The sequence below is a fragment of the Zingiber officinale genome, chromosome 5B, assembly GCF_018446385.1.
Source record: "Zingiber officinale cultivar Zhangliang chromosome 5B, Zo_v1.1, whole genome shotgun sequence".
NCBI classification, from domain to species: domain Eukaryota; kingdom Viridiplantae; phylum Streptophyta; class Magnoliopsida; order Zingiberales; family Zingiberaceae; genus Zingiber; species Zingiber officinale.
The window spans coordinates 29059677-29078835 of record NC_055995.1 but is presented as its reverse complement, the minus strand read 5'-3'; the positions used below and the strand labels follow the sequence as shown (position 1 = coordinate 29078835).

Genomic DNA, 19159 nt, shown 5'->3' with positions numbered 1-19159 from the left:
AAGAAGTTGTGCATGTAGGATGATCAACATTTTCTAAGAAAAGATCGCACTAGTTTTCTTCTAAATATTTTATAACAATCAACTCTATTCTCCCCTTGTAATTATTGCGCATGTGTAATTTACTTCAACATATATTGCTTTAACTCCTATTCTCCTGAAGTCCTTTATTTTGTAAATAAACTGCTTCTTTTAGAGCATATTAAGCAAGTGCATTTTTAAATTATTTTCAGGTTTAATTCGAATGAGTGTCCATTATATCATGAAGGGTCAAAAAATATATCTACACTAGTGTTTGAAATTTAAATAAAAACTTACTTATTATATATTAAATTTGAAGATTAGCAATACGTTGTAGCAGCTATGATTTGTTAGCTGCTACAATGTGTTGTTGGTCTTTTGAAGATCAGCAACACGTTGTGACAACTACGAAATCATAGCTGCTACAACTATAAGTTATAACGTGTTAAGGGATCATAACTTTTGATTCAGTTTGAAGTATAAGAAGCATAATATATCAAATCGAAGCTCATTCAAAGATCTTCAATTTGATGTATTTTGCATCCCATAGTAAAAATTTACTCATCAAGTGCATCTTAAATTGCTTTTGGCTTAGGAATATTTACACAAGAATAAAAAGTGTTTTTAATTACTAATACTGTCGTTGAGTGTTGTGAGGAATATGAAAGTTAAAGAATAATACATCTAATTCGAATGAGTGTCCATTATATTATGAAAGGCCAAAAAAATATATCTACACTAGTATTTGAAATTTAAATAATAAGTTGCTTATTACATATTAAATATGAAGATAAGCAATACATTGTAACAACTACGATTTCATAACTGCTATAACTATAAGTTATAACATATTGAGGGGTCATAGCTTTTGATTCAATTTGAAACACAGGAAGCATAATATATCAAATTGAAGCTCATTCAAAGATTTTTAATTTGATATATTATACCTCCCATAGTTAATCTTACTCGGCAAGTGCATCTTTAAATTATTTTTGGGTTGGGAATACACAAGAACCAAATTTTTTTTAGTTATTAATACTCCCATTGAGTGTAGTGAGTAATATGAAAGTTAAAGTCAGCAACAAAATTATTACTGGTTCCCAAAAAACAACAACACATTCAAAAATCATCAATATTGAGTTGATGATTTCTGAAAATCAACAACAATGTGTTGTTAATTTTGGAAATCAACAACATCATATTGTTGATTTTGGAAATAAGTAATACAATGTTGTTGATTTATCGAAAATTAGCAACAAAAATTAGCAACAACATTGTGTTGCTGATTTCGGAAGCAATAACATTTTGTTGCTAATTTCAAATCAGCAACATAGTAAAAAAAATGTGGTTCAACATTTTTTTTCAAATGAACAGTAAAGAGAAAGTGAGATATGTATAAACGAAGATAATGATTATGTTGTTTGGACATTTCCAAAACTATATACGTGATCAAGGAAAATACATATTCACCTAAGTTGTTTGGTAAATTACCAAAACTTACATTACCTTACCAACATAAATATCATCTCTCCTATTTGGTTCTTGCATTTGTAACTCGGTCATTTTTTTAGTTCATTACATATCCATCTTCAGCTAATGGAAATGCATCTTCAAGGTCACTATACTAAATGTAACGACCACCCTTCTTACTACTACTACTACTCTCTAAGAATGACCGTTACTTATCTACTAACTCTACTTAACCGGTTTATTAAAAATCTCTAGGAAAATCCTACCGAAAAATTTCGGCAGAATCTCCCCTGTACCGGTGACCAAATCAACAATACAAACAGTGTATACTCAGCCACAGGCGGCTGGAACAGATAATCACTCAACCACGCAGTATAATAACTCAATAAGAAGAATGAAACTACTCTAGCAATAGTAAACAGATAATACTCCAACAATAAAACATAACAAAGTGCGGAATAGACTCAATTACAATCTCAACTTCATCATAGCATTAAGGAGAAAAGAAAAGGAAACTCTAATCAGGTAAGTTTTAACACTCCATAGCAAACTCTTGATCTCTCCATAGTCCAGCCATCACACACCTTCATCACTACCACCTTGTCGCCTTCCTTGCTAAATCTTTTCCTTTCCTTTATCTGCAGTAGGAGGAAGTGCAGTCTATAAGCATAAAGCTTAGTGAGCGCTATCTACTCACAAAAACTCGATATGCATGTATATAAATAAAAACATGCTAAAACTGAATGCTAACATGTAAAGTTACTCATGCTCATAAATAGCAAAGGAACCATACTATCTGAAATACTAAACATGTATAGCTAATCATGCTCATAATCCAATGAAGGAATCAAACTAACTGAAATACTAAAAATCATACTAACTGAAATACTAAACATGTATAGCTAATCATGCTCAAAATCCAATAAAGGAAACATACTAAACATGTAAAGCTACTAAACATGTAAAGCTAAACATGCTGAATAATCTAGTAGCAAGGAAACAATTGAAACTACTACTGCATGCTTCAAATAACAAGAAACTAAACTTTCTAATTCTAGACATATTTGAAGCTTGTTTCATTTGTTTCAAAACTTATACTTTAATACTTGAAAATAATAATAATCAACTTCTCTTGGGCCCGACATTGTACCACTTTGCGCGCATTCTTAATAAGAATCGAGGTAGCTAATCCCGAAACTACTAAGATACTTCTAGGCCTTATGCCTAGGGGCAACTTGGAGCCCATCCCTTGGACCTTGTGTCCGGTACATGCCCTTTAAAAGTAAAATACTTTTTATCTTTAAATACTTCTTATAATAAAATGCCTTGGCATTTATTTAAGCACCTTGTGTGTCAAAATCCCTAAAGTCTTGACTTTAGGATCTTCTTAAGGCCTTGGCCTTTTCTTTCTTTTCTTTAGCTTTCTTATATTTGTTAATACTTCTAAAAGAATACTTCTTTTAAAAGAAACTGAAATGTTTAAGCAAATTCTATCTTTGAAATGCTTAAACCAAAAACCTGCCTACTATGCTAATAAAATTCTGCATATTAAGCTTAATAAAAAATCTGTTCTAAAATTGAAGTTCTGCATGCAATACTTATCAAAATCTGCAAGCAATGCTTGTGAAAATCTGCTTATTAAAAATCTGCATACTATACTTATAAAAATCTGCATGCTATACTTATAAAAATCTGCTTATTAAAGTCTGCATACTATACTTAACAAATCTGCATTTAAGCTATAAGAAAACTACATCCCATACTAAACTGAAGTGCCTAAAAATAACATGGTACAAACACTTAAAACCTCATGATCAAGAAAACCAAGAAGCTAACACTACATACTTAAATAAAGGCTGTTCTTGCCCTTTTTGAGTAGCAAGGTAAATGCTAACTGCATGCTTAAATAACAAAGGTTATTCATGTTCAGAAACATGGAAATCCAAGGCTAAGATACTAAACTTAAAACTAATCATGTGCATGGAATTAGCAAAGATGAACTAAGCTACAATAAAAAATTCTGCATACAAAGAGATCCAACTACACTAAAATTCTGCACATGATATTCTAATAGCAAGAAAACTAAATTTCCAATGCTACTAAACAAGACTAATCATGTTTATTAAATAGCAAGAAAGCTAACACCATGTTCCTGGATCTAAGGCTGTTCGTGCCCACTACTTAGCACAAAAGAAGGGTGTAACAGGAATGCTGATTATAGGGTCGTTCTTGCCCAATGCAAAGCACAAAAAGGCCTATACAAACTTATTCACAGCTTAAGTTATTATAGAGTAAAGGAAACCTTTTAGCATGCCTTAAACCAAACTGGAAACAAAGCACACTAGAATCCGGACTGCAACAAGCTCTAAGAGGGGCTGTTCTATGCTCTAGTAAAGCTGTTCGTGATCACAAAAATGCAAATGAAACTGATCATGCTTAATTATTAGCAAATGGAAAACCGAAATGCTCAATATAACAACCGACGAATCTAGGGCTGTTCCTGCTCGGCGAGAAAGCAAAGAAGAACAACGAAATCGCGGAACTACTCCTACTGCAGGTGAGAAGCAACTCACCGTGATTTGCTTGAACTTACAACCGACGGGAGAAGAAAAGCCCTAGGGTTCGGTCAACTCAAATCTTCCGGCTCCTCTTCGTGCGCCTTCGTGTGCTCCTCGTCGAGGGGAGCTCGGCGGTGTGAAGACCGGACGGAAAAAGCCCTTCGCCGGCGCCGGAGATCAAGCCCTAGGTCCTCCTTTGTTTCCACCCGTGAGTCGGCGCCGTCGCGCACCAGAGAAGAGAAGAAGAAGATTTTTGAGAGAAAATTCCGATTTTCCCCAAAATAAAACTTAAATCTCCTTTTTTATACTAGGGTTTTTATCATCTAACTACTGCTTAAGTATTATTCACTCTTTCCTTAATTAACGCCGGCCGCTAGCCCAGTTGGTCAGGCGGGTTTTGCTCGGGTCAAAGGTCTCGGCTTCGAACCCTCAACCGCGCACTTTTAATTCCAATTTATTTCCTAATCCTTAACTATGCTATAAACTTAGTTCTCACCATATAAGATTAACAAAACCGTGTAGCTCAGCTGGTTGGGCTGGTTTTACTTGGGTCAGTCTGACCCGAGGTCGTGGGTTCGAATCTCACCTTCAACGTTTTTGTCAAACTTTCTTTCTTTTGTAAACATACTAAATGACCTCCAAAAATTACGTAAAAATACTCTAAAAATTCCTAAAAATCTCTAGAATATTTTAAAAGTATTTCCAAATATTTTTATGGACTTTTAGAACTTGAAATAGGGAAAATTGGGTCGTTACACTAAATCATTATGATTGCTAGATCTATTCAATAGTCCATATCGTTCCCTATAAATTCAACCCTGTAGACATCTCTTTCAATTTTTATTACCATTTAATGTTGTATTTTTCTTGTTAAGTCCATGTATCTTCAAACAATTTTTCCAAAAAACTCTGGCCTACGACATCGTTAATACTAACAACTTCTTCTCTCAAATTATATATACAATTCATATTCTCTCTAGTACTCACCACAACACTCACAGGAGTTAGTGGAAGATGTTATCTTACTACCTCTGGTATTTATATTTGGTGTATCATCACCAAGTCAGTGTTTATTTTTTGAATCAATTGATTACATCTTATGTGACACAACTTTATCAAAAAATGTATGATGCAACCGTAAATAACAATCATTTCTATTAAATATGTGAATATTTTTATAACATACTAGCCAAGTGAAGGAAGATAATAGATCATTATATGTTCCTAATTTTCTAATTACCAATTTAAAATTTTATATATAAGTAACTTTAATCTCATAATCACTTTTTTTTTATGTATTGATTTAGGATATTCTGAATTAAACTCTTAAGAGTATAAGGGAAGATATTAAAGTCTAAATACATAACATTAAGATCACAAGATAATCATCTATTTATTAAACCACATTGCTAAGATTCCATATAATGCAAATTTATGCCCCCTCAGGGCGGTGTGATGGTTGAGGCATGGGGTGTTGGCACATGAGGTCATAGGGTTGAAACTCGGCGCGTCTGAGCATGCTTTCCCCCATACCTTGGCCACCTACACTAATAGCTAGTAGTCATCCGTGATTTATCTCCTTGTGTTGGCCTAGGGACGGATTAGCGAGGGCGCTGGGGCGAGTGAATCACCTTTTACCACATATAATGCAAATTTATGCCCTCGAGACAGGGTTGAGTTAGTTAGTGCGATGGTTAAGACATGAAGTGTTGTCACATTAGGTCATAGGGTCGAAACTCAGAACATTCGAGAATGTCTTCCCCGATGCCTTGGCCACTGCACCAATGACTAGTAGTCACCAATAATTTATCTCCTCTATGTTGGCCCAGAGACGGGTTGGTGGGGGCGTTGGGATGAACAAATCACCTTTGCCACATATAATGCAAATCTATACCCCCATGGCAGGGTTGAGTTGGTTATTACGGGGTAGAGTTGCTACCATAGGGCAAGGGTTCGAATCTCGACAAAGCTGAGAAAAAAAAAGTCCACCCTTGCACTGACCAACTATATCTTCTTGATTTACCTCCTCATAGTCATGGGGTCGATCGTGTGGAGCCGTTGGGATGACGGATTCCACCTTATGCTATCATATAATGCAAATATACACATCATATTAATTGATTTATACATTAGTATAATAACACTTACCTATTTTACAACTACTTGAATTTTTTAAATCTTGCATTACACTTGCTTATACTTCCCTTCAACGGTTATCCAAGCTAATAACAAACAACTAGCAAAGCCATTACCTGGAGCCAGGTTTCGTTGCTTTCAACTTCAAGATTATGAGGGAACCGTGTGGTCGGGAGCAACTACCTCATGAAGACCGTCAAAGCTATACACTGCAATGTTTGCTAGAGAAGAATATGTACCGGAGCTACATTTGTTAGGTTTTCTGCGATCAACTTTTCTTTTCCATGTACAATAACTTATAAAGTTCCCATAAAATTATAGGATACTAAATTGGAGTGACCATTCTTACCTATTTTACATTCCACATTTTCTATGACAAGAACCTACACCATTCATCAGAAAATATCCTCATTCGACTTTTTTGCACAGCATAGGTTAACCGTTCTTGGAAAAATGACATACACCGTTCACTAAAAATTTATCTGTAGTGTCTACCACCGATCGCATTTGCTTCGGACCTAGGTCATTTTTTCAAAGGCGTCGGACATAGGTCGCTTTTTCTAAGAAAGACACCTTTGTGGTTCGGAATGCTTTTTTTTTTTTTTTTTTTTTTTTTTTTTTTACTTCGGAAGAATAAACTACGCGATTTGGACCTTTCCAAAACGGTGATTTGGAGGACAAAAAAATAAAAGAGTAAAACTGCCTAAAAAAACATAGATTTTATTTTAAAAAATAAAATAAAACAATGGATGTTGTTTTCAAATTCCATTCCTCCCTCCTTTCTTCCTTCCTTCCCCTGCAATTCCTTCCTTTCCTTGGAGGCGACTGCCCTTCCGTCCATTCCTTTCCCTCTCTCCTCGATAGCAATAGCACTCTTGTTGTTATCTCAATTTGCTCGGAGCAAGTCAGGAATCCGCCGAAGAATTCACCTCTCACGCATTCACGCATGAAGAGGACGACGACGACGACGCAAGGAAACAAACGGCAACGCCTTGCAGAGAGGAGCAGAAGGAAGAGGAGGAAAGCAAGACGAAGGAGAAGAAATGGAAGCCACGTGCTCCTCCTCTCCTATCTCTTCCCTCGCCCTCCCCCGCCGCTTCCGCTCCTCCGCCTCCCACCGCCGCCTCTTCTCCGCAGGTCCCCCTCCCTCCGCCCGACTGACTACCTCCTCCTCCTTTTCCTCCTCCTCCCTGATGATGAATATGGATCTGGATTTCCACCGCCGCTTCGCCCCTCTCTTCTTGCCCTCCCACCGGCGCCGGCAGCCGCGGAAGCCCGTTTCGGCCTTGCTCGAGCGGTTCAACGAGCGGGCCGTTGCGGTCGTCGTTTTCTCCCAGCGCGAGGCGCGGGCTTTGGGCAGCGCGGTGGTCCACAACCCGCACCTCCTCCTTGGTCTCATCGCCGAGGACGCCTCCGCTGATGGGTTCCTCGATTCCGGCGTCACCATTGACCGCGCCAGGGACGCCGTCCTCGCCTGGTGGACCGAGTCTAGCGCCTCCAAGCCGGCTCCCCCGTCGGCGGCGGCCGACGTGCCCTTCTCGGCCGGCACGAAGCGCGTGCTTCAGACAGCTGCTGAGTACTGCAGCAGCATCGGATGCAAATCTATCGGCCCCGAGCTGATTGCCATCAGCTTGTTCAAGGTCGATGATGGCGGCGCTGCGAAGGTGCTCAAAAGGTATCTAGCATTTCCTTTTCTTTATCCGTCAGCTTTCTTAAAGCTCAGAAGACGCCAGTCGATCATAAAATACGAAGGCCAAACAAATACTATCTTGATAGCTACAATCTCTAAAACGGAAAATTGCTTCGTAAAGGAAACATCTTAGTCGTTCTGAACTAGGTTCTAACAAATAAAATCAAGCTCCAGTTTTCCAAAATTTGAATGGTAATCAAGTAACTGGTTTATCATTTTAGTTTGGGAGCTGATCTCAATCAATTAATAATGGTGGCATTTTCAAGGCTCCAAGCAAAGCTTAAAAGTGAAAATATGCAATCATCAACAGCGTCTTACAAGATAGAGCAGAAACCTCCTACTGGAAAACTTGCACGGTCTCTCGAGAAGACAAAAGGTTTCTGCCATTCTCCTAGTTCTACAGATATATGACAATTCATCATGATTGTCTTTTATGTTTGTTGCAATATTCAAATCCCTTTTTTAAGGGAAAAGAGGGGAAAACTCCACCCTAAATTTGTTAGACATAAATTGTTCTTTATGATATATGGATTGATGTACAGTCTTATTCTTGTCTCCTAGATAAAAGTATGATAACTCAATTTTGTGTGGATCTGACTTCTCGGGCTAAGGAAGGGCTTATTGATCCTGTAATTGGCCGAGATAGGGAAATTCAAAGAATTATTCAGATCATATGCCGAAGAACAAAGAACAACCCAATTCTTTTGGGTGATGCTGGTGTTGGTAAAACTGCAATTGCTGAAGGATTGGCTCTTCTCATTGAAAGTGGGGAGGTTCCCTCGTTCCTTGCGGTGGGCTACTCATACTGTTTGATGATTCTAGTTTAGATTTTACTTACAAGGGCTAACTGTTTTAGGTTCACTTAATGCAGGCCAAACGCATATTGTCACTGGATGTAGGCTTATTGATTGCAGGTACCAAAGAGAGGGGAGAGTTGGAGGCTCGAGTTACTGGTTTGATTCATGAAGTGCGGAAATCAGGTCAGCTGGAATAGCATGGTGTGGTTTTCTGTCTGTAAATACATTGTTTTGTGGCCATGATAGATGATTGGATCAGTGCAGGAGATATCATACTCTTCATTGATGAGGTTCATACATTAATTGGCTCTGGTATTGCTGGGAGAGGAAACAAATCTTCTGGTCTAGACATTGCTAATTTACTAAAGCCTTCCCTTAGTAGAGGTGCATTACAGGTTAATCTTCAACTGTAAATACTTTCTATCTGTTGATGTTACCTTCTATTTCCATTAATTTGGACTTAGAAAAACAATGTATAAGCTACTTCACTTTTGACGGCTTTGTATCCAAAGGTTATCTCTTTGTTTGATTCATTTTTATGATTTGCATTATTTTGCTTAAATATTAAAAAATCTGCCAGTCTTTCCCCTTCAAAAGGCTAGAAGTAGGCACTTTACAATCTTTTAACTACAGGGTCAACCTGTTGTTTTAGTTCATGCACATTTGCTTTGTTGTCATTAACAATGCAGTTGTTTTCAACAGTGCATTGCATCAACAACTTTGGAAGAACACAAGATACATTTTGAGAAGGATAAAGCTTTTGCTCGCAGATTTCAACCAGTGTTTATAGCTGAACCTAGCCAGGTACTTTGGACTTCCTCTTTATCTTTTTCGGATGGGAGAATCTGGAGGATCAAATCCACCAGCTTTTATCCATAAAGAAGAGGAATTCCTCTCTAATCTTGCTAGTTGGCACCTATCTAACACGATCAGTTTTAAGTGGTCTTAACTTAATGTAGGAGGATACTGTGAGGATCTTACTGGGGCTACGCGAGAAATATGAAATGTTTCACAAGTGTAGATTCACCCTAGAAGCAATAAATGCTGCAGTAAAACTCTCAGCTAGATATATCCCAGACAGACATCTTCCTGATAAAGCAATTGATCTGATAGATGAAGCTGGTAGTAGAGCTCGTATGGATGCATTCAAAAGGAGAAAGGAGCAACAGATTTCTGTGCTCTATAAGTCACCGGAAGAATATTGGCAAGATATTAGAGCTGTCCATGTGAAGCATGAAGTGGTATGATTGCAATGACTCATTGGCCTTTTCCTGTCTTTGGATTTGTGTTTATTTACTTGGGGTGGATGGATAGGATGAAAAGGATAGGGAGAAAGACACTAAGGAACAAGGAAAGGTCATTAAAAACATGGAAGCGTTTGGTTAAATGACTAGAATGACTATGGATATGAGTTTGATAGTAAGATGGAATGGAAATGAAACCCACCTAGTTATATGAGTTTGGTTGATTCCCATAAATTCTTTTACTATCATTCGATTTTCTCATTCTCAAACCCACCAAGCAAACACCCTCTCAAAATGAAAAAGTTTGTTAAAAAATACAATTTATATGTCATTAATCTTTGTTTTGGTTCTTTGTCCAAAATGAGTATGTTTATTTCTACAGCCAATCTATCAGGTTATAGATTGGTGTTTTATATCTGGAACATATCTTTACTTGGCTTATTCACTTAGTTCAACCTTGAATTGAGTTTTTGTTTGTCTGCTTTTCACGTATTTTTCCACTTCCATGAAATGTAAAATACCCCTATTCAAAGACTCTTTTTCTGTTTAAAGTAAACTATGACATCTCTTTCCTGTTCAGGAATCAAAAAATAAGATGAAATATTCATCAGATGATAGAATTTCAGACAATTTCAAAATCGTCAATGATGAAAAGGTGTCATCTACTGCATTCTCAATGAATTATGAGTAAGATCCATCAATATTATGTTTAATTTTTTTTCCCCCTTATCAACATGGCTATCATGATTCTAATAAAAGAACAAAACTATTTCCCTGGTCCATTTTATGATATACAGACAAGTGATTGTTGGAGCTGAGGAAATAGCCAAAGTAGCTTCTCTCTGGTCAGGAATCCCAGTTCAGAAGCTCAATGAAGATGACAGAAAGCTTCTAGTTGGCTTGGAAGAGGAACTCAAAAAACGAGTGATTGGTCAGGATGATGCTGTTACTGCCATTTCTCAAGCTGTGAAGCGATCGCGAGTTGGCCTAAATGATCCTAACAGACCTATATCTGTCATGCTTTTCTGTGGCCCAACCGGAGTTGGCAAAAGTGAGCTGGCTAAAGCTTTGACAGCATGCTATTTTGGATCGGTATATCCTACTTCTGGTCTCACTTCCATATTTATCCATTACATGAAAGGCAGAAGCTTGTTAATCATTAAAATTGGAACTTATGTGCCCAGTGAATGAATGCTTCATACATGCAACCACATCTAAAATGCCGTTGTTTAATCCAAAAAAAAAATCTAACATACTGTTGAAACAACTCTTTGATTTTTGTTTGTATAACTGGACAAACTTTAGCAGTTATTCCAGTATGAATTTCTTAGGAACATTTGATCTTGCTATCCACAAAAACATGATGATATGATAATTCAGTGCCCCAGTGGCTGCACAAGCACATACCTTTCAGCACTTTTCTTTTCTCGGTTAGCTGATGTCCTAACTGAATGCTTTTTTGTGTCTTTTTTTTTTTTTTGTTTAAAAAGGAGGAATCAATGCTACGATTGGATATGAGCGAGTACATGGAGCGGCATACTGTGAGCAAGCTAATAGGATCTCCACCTGGGTACCTTGGCTATGGCGAGGGTGGTACACTAACTGATGCAGTCAGGAGCAACCCTTATACTTTGATATTGCTTGATGAAATAGAGAAAGCGCATTCTGATATATTTAATATTCTTCTCCAAGTATTTGAAGATGGCCAGCTCACTGATTCTCAGGTTGGTCTATGAAGAAGATATTATGCAAGAACTAGTTAAGCAAGATATTTTCTCTATACTAACTTTTTTTCTTCGCGATAAATAGGGGCGAAAGGTTTCATTCAAGAACACATTGATTGTGATGACATCTAATATTGGGTCTGAAGCCATTTCCAAAGGGAAACGACGCATAGGTTTCTTCACTGCAGAAGACAGACAGTCCAACTCCTATGCTGCAATGAAAGCAGTAGTGACACAAGAGTTGAAGGCATATTTCCTCCCTGAGCTACTTAACAGAATTGATGAGGTGGTTTTCTTCCGCTCCCTTCAGAAACCTCAGGTCTGCTCTTCAATTCCTACTTTGAACACCATATTACCCTCAAACTAGATATCATATATATTCATTTTCAGATGCGGGAGATCCTGAATGTAATGCTGGAACAAGTGAAGAAGAGACTTGCATCCCTCAGACTTAGCCTGGAGGTAACTGATGCTATGAAGGACGTGATCTGCCAGGAAGGATTCGATAGAATCTATGGTGCGAGGCCTTTGAGAAGAGCAGTCACTCATCTCATAGAGGATGTCCTCAGCGAGACAATCCTTGCTAGAAATTACCAGCATGGTGACACTCTTGTTATCGACGTCGATGCTACAGGGAACCCCTTTGTGACTCGGCAACCTGATCAAACCATCCACTTCTTAGACAACAAGTCATCACCCCTATAGCTATTTGTAAATGGAGTAAAATTATCCTTTCGTTGCACCATTAGTAATTCTTTTTGTCTGTGTGAATTCTATCATTTGTAGTAAACTCATGGGTTAATGGAAAAGTGGGGAATGCACTTTGATGATCCGTTTGATTTATGGAATAGAAGAGGATGAATAAAACAGTTATTCTTTGGAAATATATTGAGTAAAAATAAAGAATATGTTGTTTTTTTTCCTGAAATAGTTCATGAAGTTTCAATTTCCACACGATAGAATATATATTCCTAAATTTGAGACTAAATGGAATTGGGAGAAGGATGTTATGATGGAATTAGATGTTTTAGATTCATTTTGCAGCTAAATACTAGAATAATTATTGGGCAAAATTATTAAGTTTTTTTTTTTCATGAAAAGGACGCTCTATCCTATTAGATCATTTCATACATAATTGGGTTGGTTTTGTTATTTTAAGATATGTCACTTTTAAATTTAAGGTGGCGTTTGATTTAGGGGTTTGGAAATGAAAGAATGAATTCATTCTCAAATCTTGTGTTTGGTTGATGAGAATGGAATTAAGATTTGGAATGAAATCCAAAAACTTGGGTATTGATAAAATTCACTTCTTTCCTTAGGTTTTAATATGAATAGGAATGAAAATTAAGTTTTGGACAAAAATATCATTAATATATTTATTTAATTTTTCTTTCATTTTACTTTCTCTCTCATCATACTTTCTCTCTCCTCATTTTTTCTCATCACACATTTTCTACCATTTTCTTCCTGTATTCTCTCCCATCACACACACACTCTCTTCAATATCTTTCATCACACTTTCTCTCTCATTATACACTCTCTCCTCATTTTTTTATCACACTCTCTCACCTCAATCTCTCCTACAATACTCTCTCTCCTTATTTTCTCTCATCAAACTTTACCTCTCTTCATTCTCTCTCATCACACTCTCTCTCCTTATTTCTCTCATCACACTTTCTCTCCCTTCATTTTTTTCATCGCACTTTCTCTCTAGCACACCTTCTCTCTCAGCACATTTTTTCTCTTCTCATTTTCTCTCATCACACGTTCCTTCTCTTCATTTTTTCCTATCAAACTTTCTCTCTCAGCACACTTTTTCTTCCATCACATTTTTTCTCTCCTCAATCTCTCCTATCACGCTCTCTCTCTCTCTTCATTTTCTCTCACCACACTTTTGCACTCTTCAATTTTTTTCCCATCATACTTTCTCTCTCATCATTCTCTCTCATCATATTTTTCTCTCACATTCAACTTTCTCTCACATCTAATTTTTTCTTTTATTTTCCTCTAAGGGCAAAAAAAGAAATTTAGATTCATTTTGATTAAAAATATTCAACTAACCAAACATTATTTTTAAGAATGATACTCAAGCTCATACTCATCCCATTCCATAATACTATGATACTCATTCTCATTTCGATTCCTAAAAGTGAATCAAACGCCACCTAAATATTGAATTGGTCAGATGGACTTATATGCTCAACAATATTTACATTATAGCAGTTACGAAACATAATTCTGTTGGAACCCCAAGGTTGTTTTGATGTGATCAACAAGTTAAGTTAGGTCATGTAGTGTTTTAACCTTGTGTCTAAGTGTGCAGGAGCTTAGGAGCACAGGGAGTCGAGCAAAAGATGCAGCTAGCGAGAAGGATGACACGGGAGAGAGAGCCGACGAGTTCAGTGCGTCCGAGGGACGAGGTGCTACGGATGAATACGCGGGCGGATGAGAAGGAAGCGCGTGGTGTTTCCAAGGGACGAGAAGCCAGAGCGGAAGGTTGCTTGAGAAGGCCAAAATTGGGTTCGGGTGAGGCTTATTTCGGTTGGCTGAAATCACCCAAACGAGTAGAACCGGGATGAAAGACCCGGACCGAGACGAGCAGCACCAGAGTAGAGGGCCCGAATCAAAAGTCAACTAAGTTGACTTTGGTGGTCCGGGCTCCCGGAACCATTCCGGGTGCCCAAACCAGTTCGAGCGCCCGAAGCGATTCCGGACGCCCGGAACCTAATTTTGACCGGATCACGTTTGACAATGATCCGTTACGTAGGGGATAAAATTTTATCCCCCTCCCAGGCGCCTGGAACCCTCCAGGCGCCCTGACCAAGGCTATAAATATAATCTTGGTCCAAAAACTTTTCATTCATTCAATTCAACGAGCAATTTCATATTCTACACTTGTGCGCTTCTCTTGTTTAGTTAAGCTTCTTATTTTTTTTGTACGTCAGTGTTGTAAAAGGCTTCTCCGCCTGAAGGAGATACTAGTGCGATTCATTCCTTGGATTAACAACCTTTCCGGTTGTAACCAAGTAAAAATTTCTGTGCCTCTACCTTTTAGTTCTTTCTTTAATTATATGCAAGTGTTATTCTAAAAGTCCGAGAAGGGTTTTGCTTTTAATTTATTGAGGGATATTCCACCCCCCCCCCCCTTATAGTCGGTCCAACGGTCCCAACAAGTGGTATCAGAGCTAGGATGCTTCAAGAGGACTAACCGTCAATCAAAGCACCGAACAAATGGCCGGACCGAGCATATACCCACCGAAGTTCGAGGGGGAGTTCGCTAGTTAGAAAAAATGAATGTAGGTATTTTTCAAAACTGACTTTGATTTACTTTTAATTATGGAATTCGATTTTGTAGTACCGGAGGATAAAGAAAAATACCAGTGGATGAAAAAAGAGCAGGTCGACTACGTGGCAAACGACAAAGCAGAATTCCATCTGTTAAGCGTCCTTCCACCACAAGAAGTCAACCGAATCGACTGTTGGTGCAACATCCCTCAAGTTAAGGTTGACCTGGTTGACCAAGCTGAGTCTTGGTTTGAGTTTAGATGTTTGACAATAAGAAATTGATTGAAGAAGAGTCAAGTAGGTCAAGGTTGACCGGATACTTGACTGGGATGTTAGGTAGAATGGAAGTCCTGGTGAGTGAAGCCAGGCAGAAGAAAAGTCCTAGTGAGTGAAGCTAGGCAGATTGAAAACCCTAGTGAGTGAAGCTAGGTGAAAGTCCTGGTGAGTGAAGCCAGGTGAAAGCCCTAGTGAGTGAAGCTAGGCAGATGGAAAACCCTAGTGAGTGAAGCTAGGTGAAAGTCCTGGTGAGTGAAGCCAGGCAAGGGAAAATCTAGATGGATCAAGGATGATCGGACATCTGGTGTTGGGAAGTCCAAGTAGGTCAAAGGATTGACTGGATACTTGGCACGAGGAAATACAGATAGGTCAAAGGGATTGACCAGACATCTGATGGAAGTCCAAGTAGGTCAAGGGAGTGACCAGATACTTGGCATGAATAGAAAAGTCCAAGTGGGTCAAAGGGATTGACCGACACTTTGTGGGAAGTCCTAGCAAAGGAGTGACCGGATGCTAGGCATGATGTACCAACAGTCAAGGTTGACCGGATGTTGGTTCGAGAGGCTTGGGACTTGGTTTTGGGCAAAATAGGCTCGGATCGATCCGTGGATCGATCCGTGAGATGGATAGATCGCTGGATCGATCCGGGCCTTCCTAGCGAACAGAGCCCGGATCGATCCGTGGATCGATCCGGATGTCCCAATTGATCGGTGGATCGATTGGGACGCCGATTCGCTAGAATCGCCGGATCGATCCATGGATCGATCCGCATTTTTCCCACAGAGGCGCTCTCGATCGATCCGTGGATCGATCCAAAGCCTCCCGATCGATTGGGAACATTCGAATCGATCGGGATCCGACCGTTGGCGTCGGTTTATAGCCGCAGCGAACGTTGTTTTCGACATCTCTTCACCGATTCACCTGGATCTCGCCACCTCCACAAGACTCACAAAGCTCGATCGCCTTCTTGAAGGATCTTGGAAGTTCTCCAAGTCAAGAGGCGGATCAAAGCCAAGAAGAGAAGCTAGGGTTAGGGTTTATACTCATTGTAAGCTTGTAAGCTTGTATTTCTTGTATCATTTCCCTCTCTTCTTGTATTGAGTCTTGTAGGGCTTCTCCGCCCTTGGTAGTTACCATAAAGGAGAGTTTTACTTAGTGGAGGGTGTGTGTGTTGGTGTGGATCCTTGGATTAGTCACCTCTTGTGAGGTGGATACCAAGTAAACCAACCGTGTTAGCGTTGTGTGATTGTTTCTTTGTATTTCCGCTGCACATCTTTGAAGGAACGAGCAACGCTGACCACCGAGCAAACGCGACGAGCTATTCACCTCCCCTCCTCTAGCTACTTTTGGTCCTAACATCGACAACTATGACTCTGCAAAGGAACTGTAGGAAAAGTTCCTTGAGCTACACGAAGGGACATCTGAATCCAAACTCGCAAGAGGGAATTTACTTCGCAACCAACTCACCAGCCTGAGACTTGAAGAAGACGAAACAGTTGCGTATCTACACTCGAGAATTAAGGAGCTTATCACCAGACTGTCGAATCTCAGAGAAAAGGTAAGTAACCGAGATTTGCTATGGTACACACTCAATTCATTTCCTAGAAATAATAAATGACCATCACTAGTAGATGTCTTCTATATCTCTAAGGACTTAAAATCTATTCCTTAGAAGAATTATTTTCCACGTTTGAAGTGCATGAATCGAGATATGTAGGTATAAAGGAGCCGAAGCACAACGTCGCCCTAAAGGCATCGAGAGACGAACAAGAATCAGAATCCTCTCTCGACGATGAAGAAATGGTTATGATGGTAAGGCGATTTAAGGAATTATGTAAATCTAGAAAAACAAATCATTCGCAGGGTAGAAAGAAAAGGACGATACGATGTTACCACCGCAATGAAGGACACATTAAAGATAACTGCCCCAAGCTAAGGAACAAGGACAAAGATAAAGGAAAGAAGCCTGTCCGAAAGAATGAGCACAAGACTCCGAAGGCGACGTGGGACGATACGTCGTCCGAATCGAAAGTTGAGACCTTCTCCGGACTTACATTAATGGCAAGTCATCAAGACAAAGACTACGATTCAAGCTCGTCCAAAATGAGCATTGAGAGCATCGATAAAGGAGGAGCTACGTCGGAAGAAAACAGCAATTTAGGGGGAGACACGGATAACGAGATGATAAGGTAAGTCAAGTACGATCTCTTCCTCCCGATAAATTATTTAACTTTGTTAAATTATTAACTAAGGATTGCTGTAAGTTAGAAAAAGAGATTAAAAATTTAAAAGTAATTCTAGTTAAATCTTGCCCATTAGAAGAATTAGAGAAATTAAAATTAAAAAATAATAATTTAAAAATACAAGTAGATAACTTAAAAAATCATGCATGTTTACAAAATATAAATTTTAGAAAATACAACAATCTAAATTGGTATTTTAGATATCACAAGGGATAAATTAGGAATATTTCAAAGAAGTATGCCCCTAAGAAATTCTTAGTTAATCTAGTTGGCTAGAATCTATATTGGGTTCCAAAACCTTGTTTAACCTTAACTCTAAATAAGACTTAGCGCTTTCAGCGAGAAAAATTAAACGTTAAATTTCTTTATGAGGCTTTGTTTAAGAGAGTGGTTGTTGCTCCAATAACCAAAAAGGCCTAATGTCTCACCACTGCTTGGAAGCCAAAATATTGAAATAAAATGTTTAATTAGCTTACTAATAAAGCATTAAAATTGAAATTAAATAATGTTTTTAAAAAAAATTTAAACATTTTTTCCTGAAAATTACTTAAAATTCTTTTTAACCGTAGAATGTTTAACTTAGAAAAATTTTCTTGCCTTAAATTTTTGCTTAGAAAAGTTTTCAAAAATATTTATGCTTGCAAAAAATTTAGAAATTTTTTTTCTAGAATATTTTTCTTGCAAAATTGTCTAAACTTACAATTTTTTAACTTAGATTTTTTTTAAAAAAAAAATTCTCTTACTTAGAATTTTTTTTCCAAAAAAGTATTGAAATAAGTTTCAAAGTTTTCAAAATTATTACCCTTAGATTTTCTCTTGAAACCCCATTTTTTATGTGATTAAAGGGGGAGAAGGAAAAAGTTAAGTCTAGGGGGAGGTAGATCATTTTTTTTTTTTTGCACTTTATTGTAATATTATTTGTTTTACTTTTATATTTATTTACCCTAACTTAACTTAGGTTGTTCACATCAACAAGAGGGTGATTGTTGGAATCCCAAGGCTATAAATACAGTCTTGGTCGAGAAGCTTTTCATTCATTCAATTCAACGAGCAATTTCATATTCTACACTTGTGCGCTTCTCTTGTTTAGTTAAGCTTCTTATTTTTTGTACGTCAGTGCTGTAAGAGGCTTCTCCGCCTGAAGGAGATACTAGTGCGATTTATTCCTTGGATTAACAACCTTCCCGGTTGTAACCAAGTAAAAATTTCTGTGCCTCTACCTTTTAGTTATTTCTTTAATTATATGCAAGTGTTATTTTAAAGTCCGAGAAGGGTTTTGCTTTTAATTTGTTCAGGGCTATTCCACCCCCCTTCTAGCCGGCCCAACGGTCCCAACAAATTCATGTTATAGTAATTATAAAATCATAATTGTTACAATACGGATTTAACTTGTTCATCTAATATTCGTATTGTAGCAACTATGCTATGTTTCATAGCTGCTACAATACGAACTTGTCTTGTTTAACAATATTCATGTAGTAACTATGAAACTATACCTATTATAACTACCATAGCAGTTACGAAACCGTAGCTACTATAATATTTATAACAGATACAATTTCATAATTACTATAATATGAATCTATCTTGTTCATACAACTGATCAATCGGTTCAGGATTTAATACATATATAAGAGATAATAATGTCAAATAATATAGTTAAGAGAACTATATCATTTTATAAGAGCATTCACATCAGATACCCTATTTAAAAATTT

General features: G+C 37.9%; 1 protein-coding gene across 1 annotated transcript; it reads left to right on the top strand.

Moving 5' to 3' along the window:
- Window positions 1–6986: 6986 nt before the first annotated feature.
- LOC121984309 (chaperone protein ClpD2, chloroplastic-like) lies at window positions 6987–12467 on the top strand. The gene is made up of 12 exons (XM_042537184.1): window positions 6987–7857; window positions 8094–8248; window positions 8434–8663; window positions 8744–8852; window positions 8934–9064; window positions 9372–9473; window positions 9629–9910; window positions 10494–10600; window positions 10711–11005; window positions 11404–11637; window positions 11723–11956; window positions 12028–12467. Exons 1-12 carry the CDS (start codon window positions 7226–7228, stop codon window positions 12340–12342), a joined length of 2826 nt encoding a protein of 941 aa, XP_042393118.1. The 5' UTR covers window positions 6987–7225; the 3' UTR covers window positions 12343–12467.
- Window positions 12468–19159: the final 6692 nt, after the last annotated feature.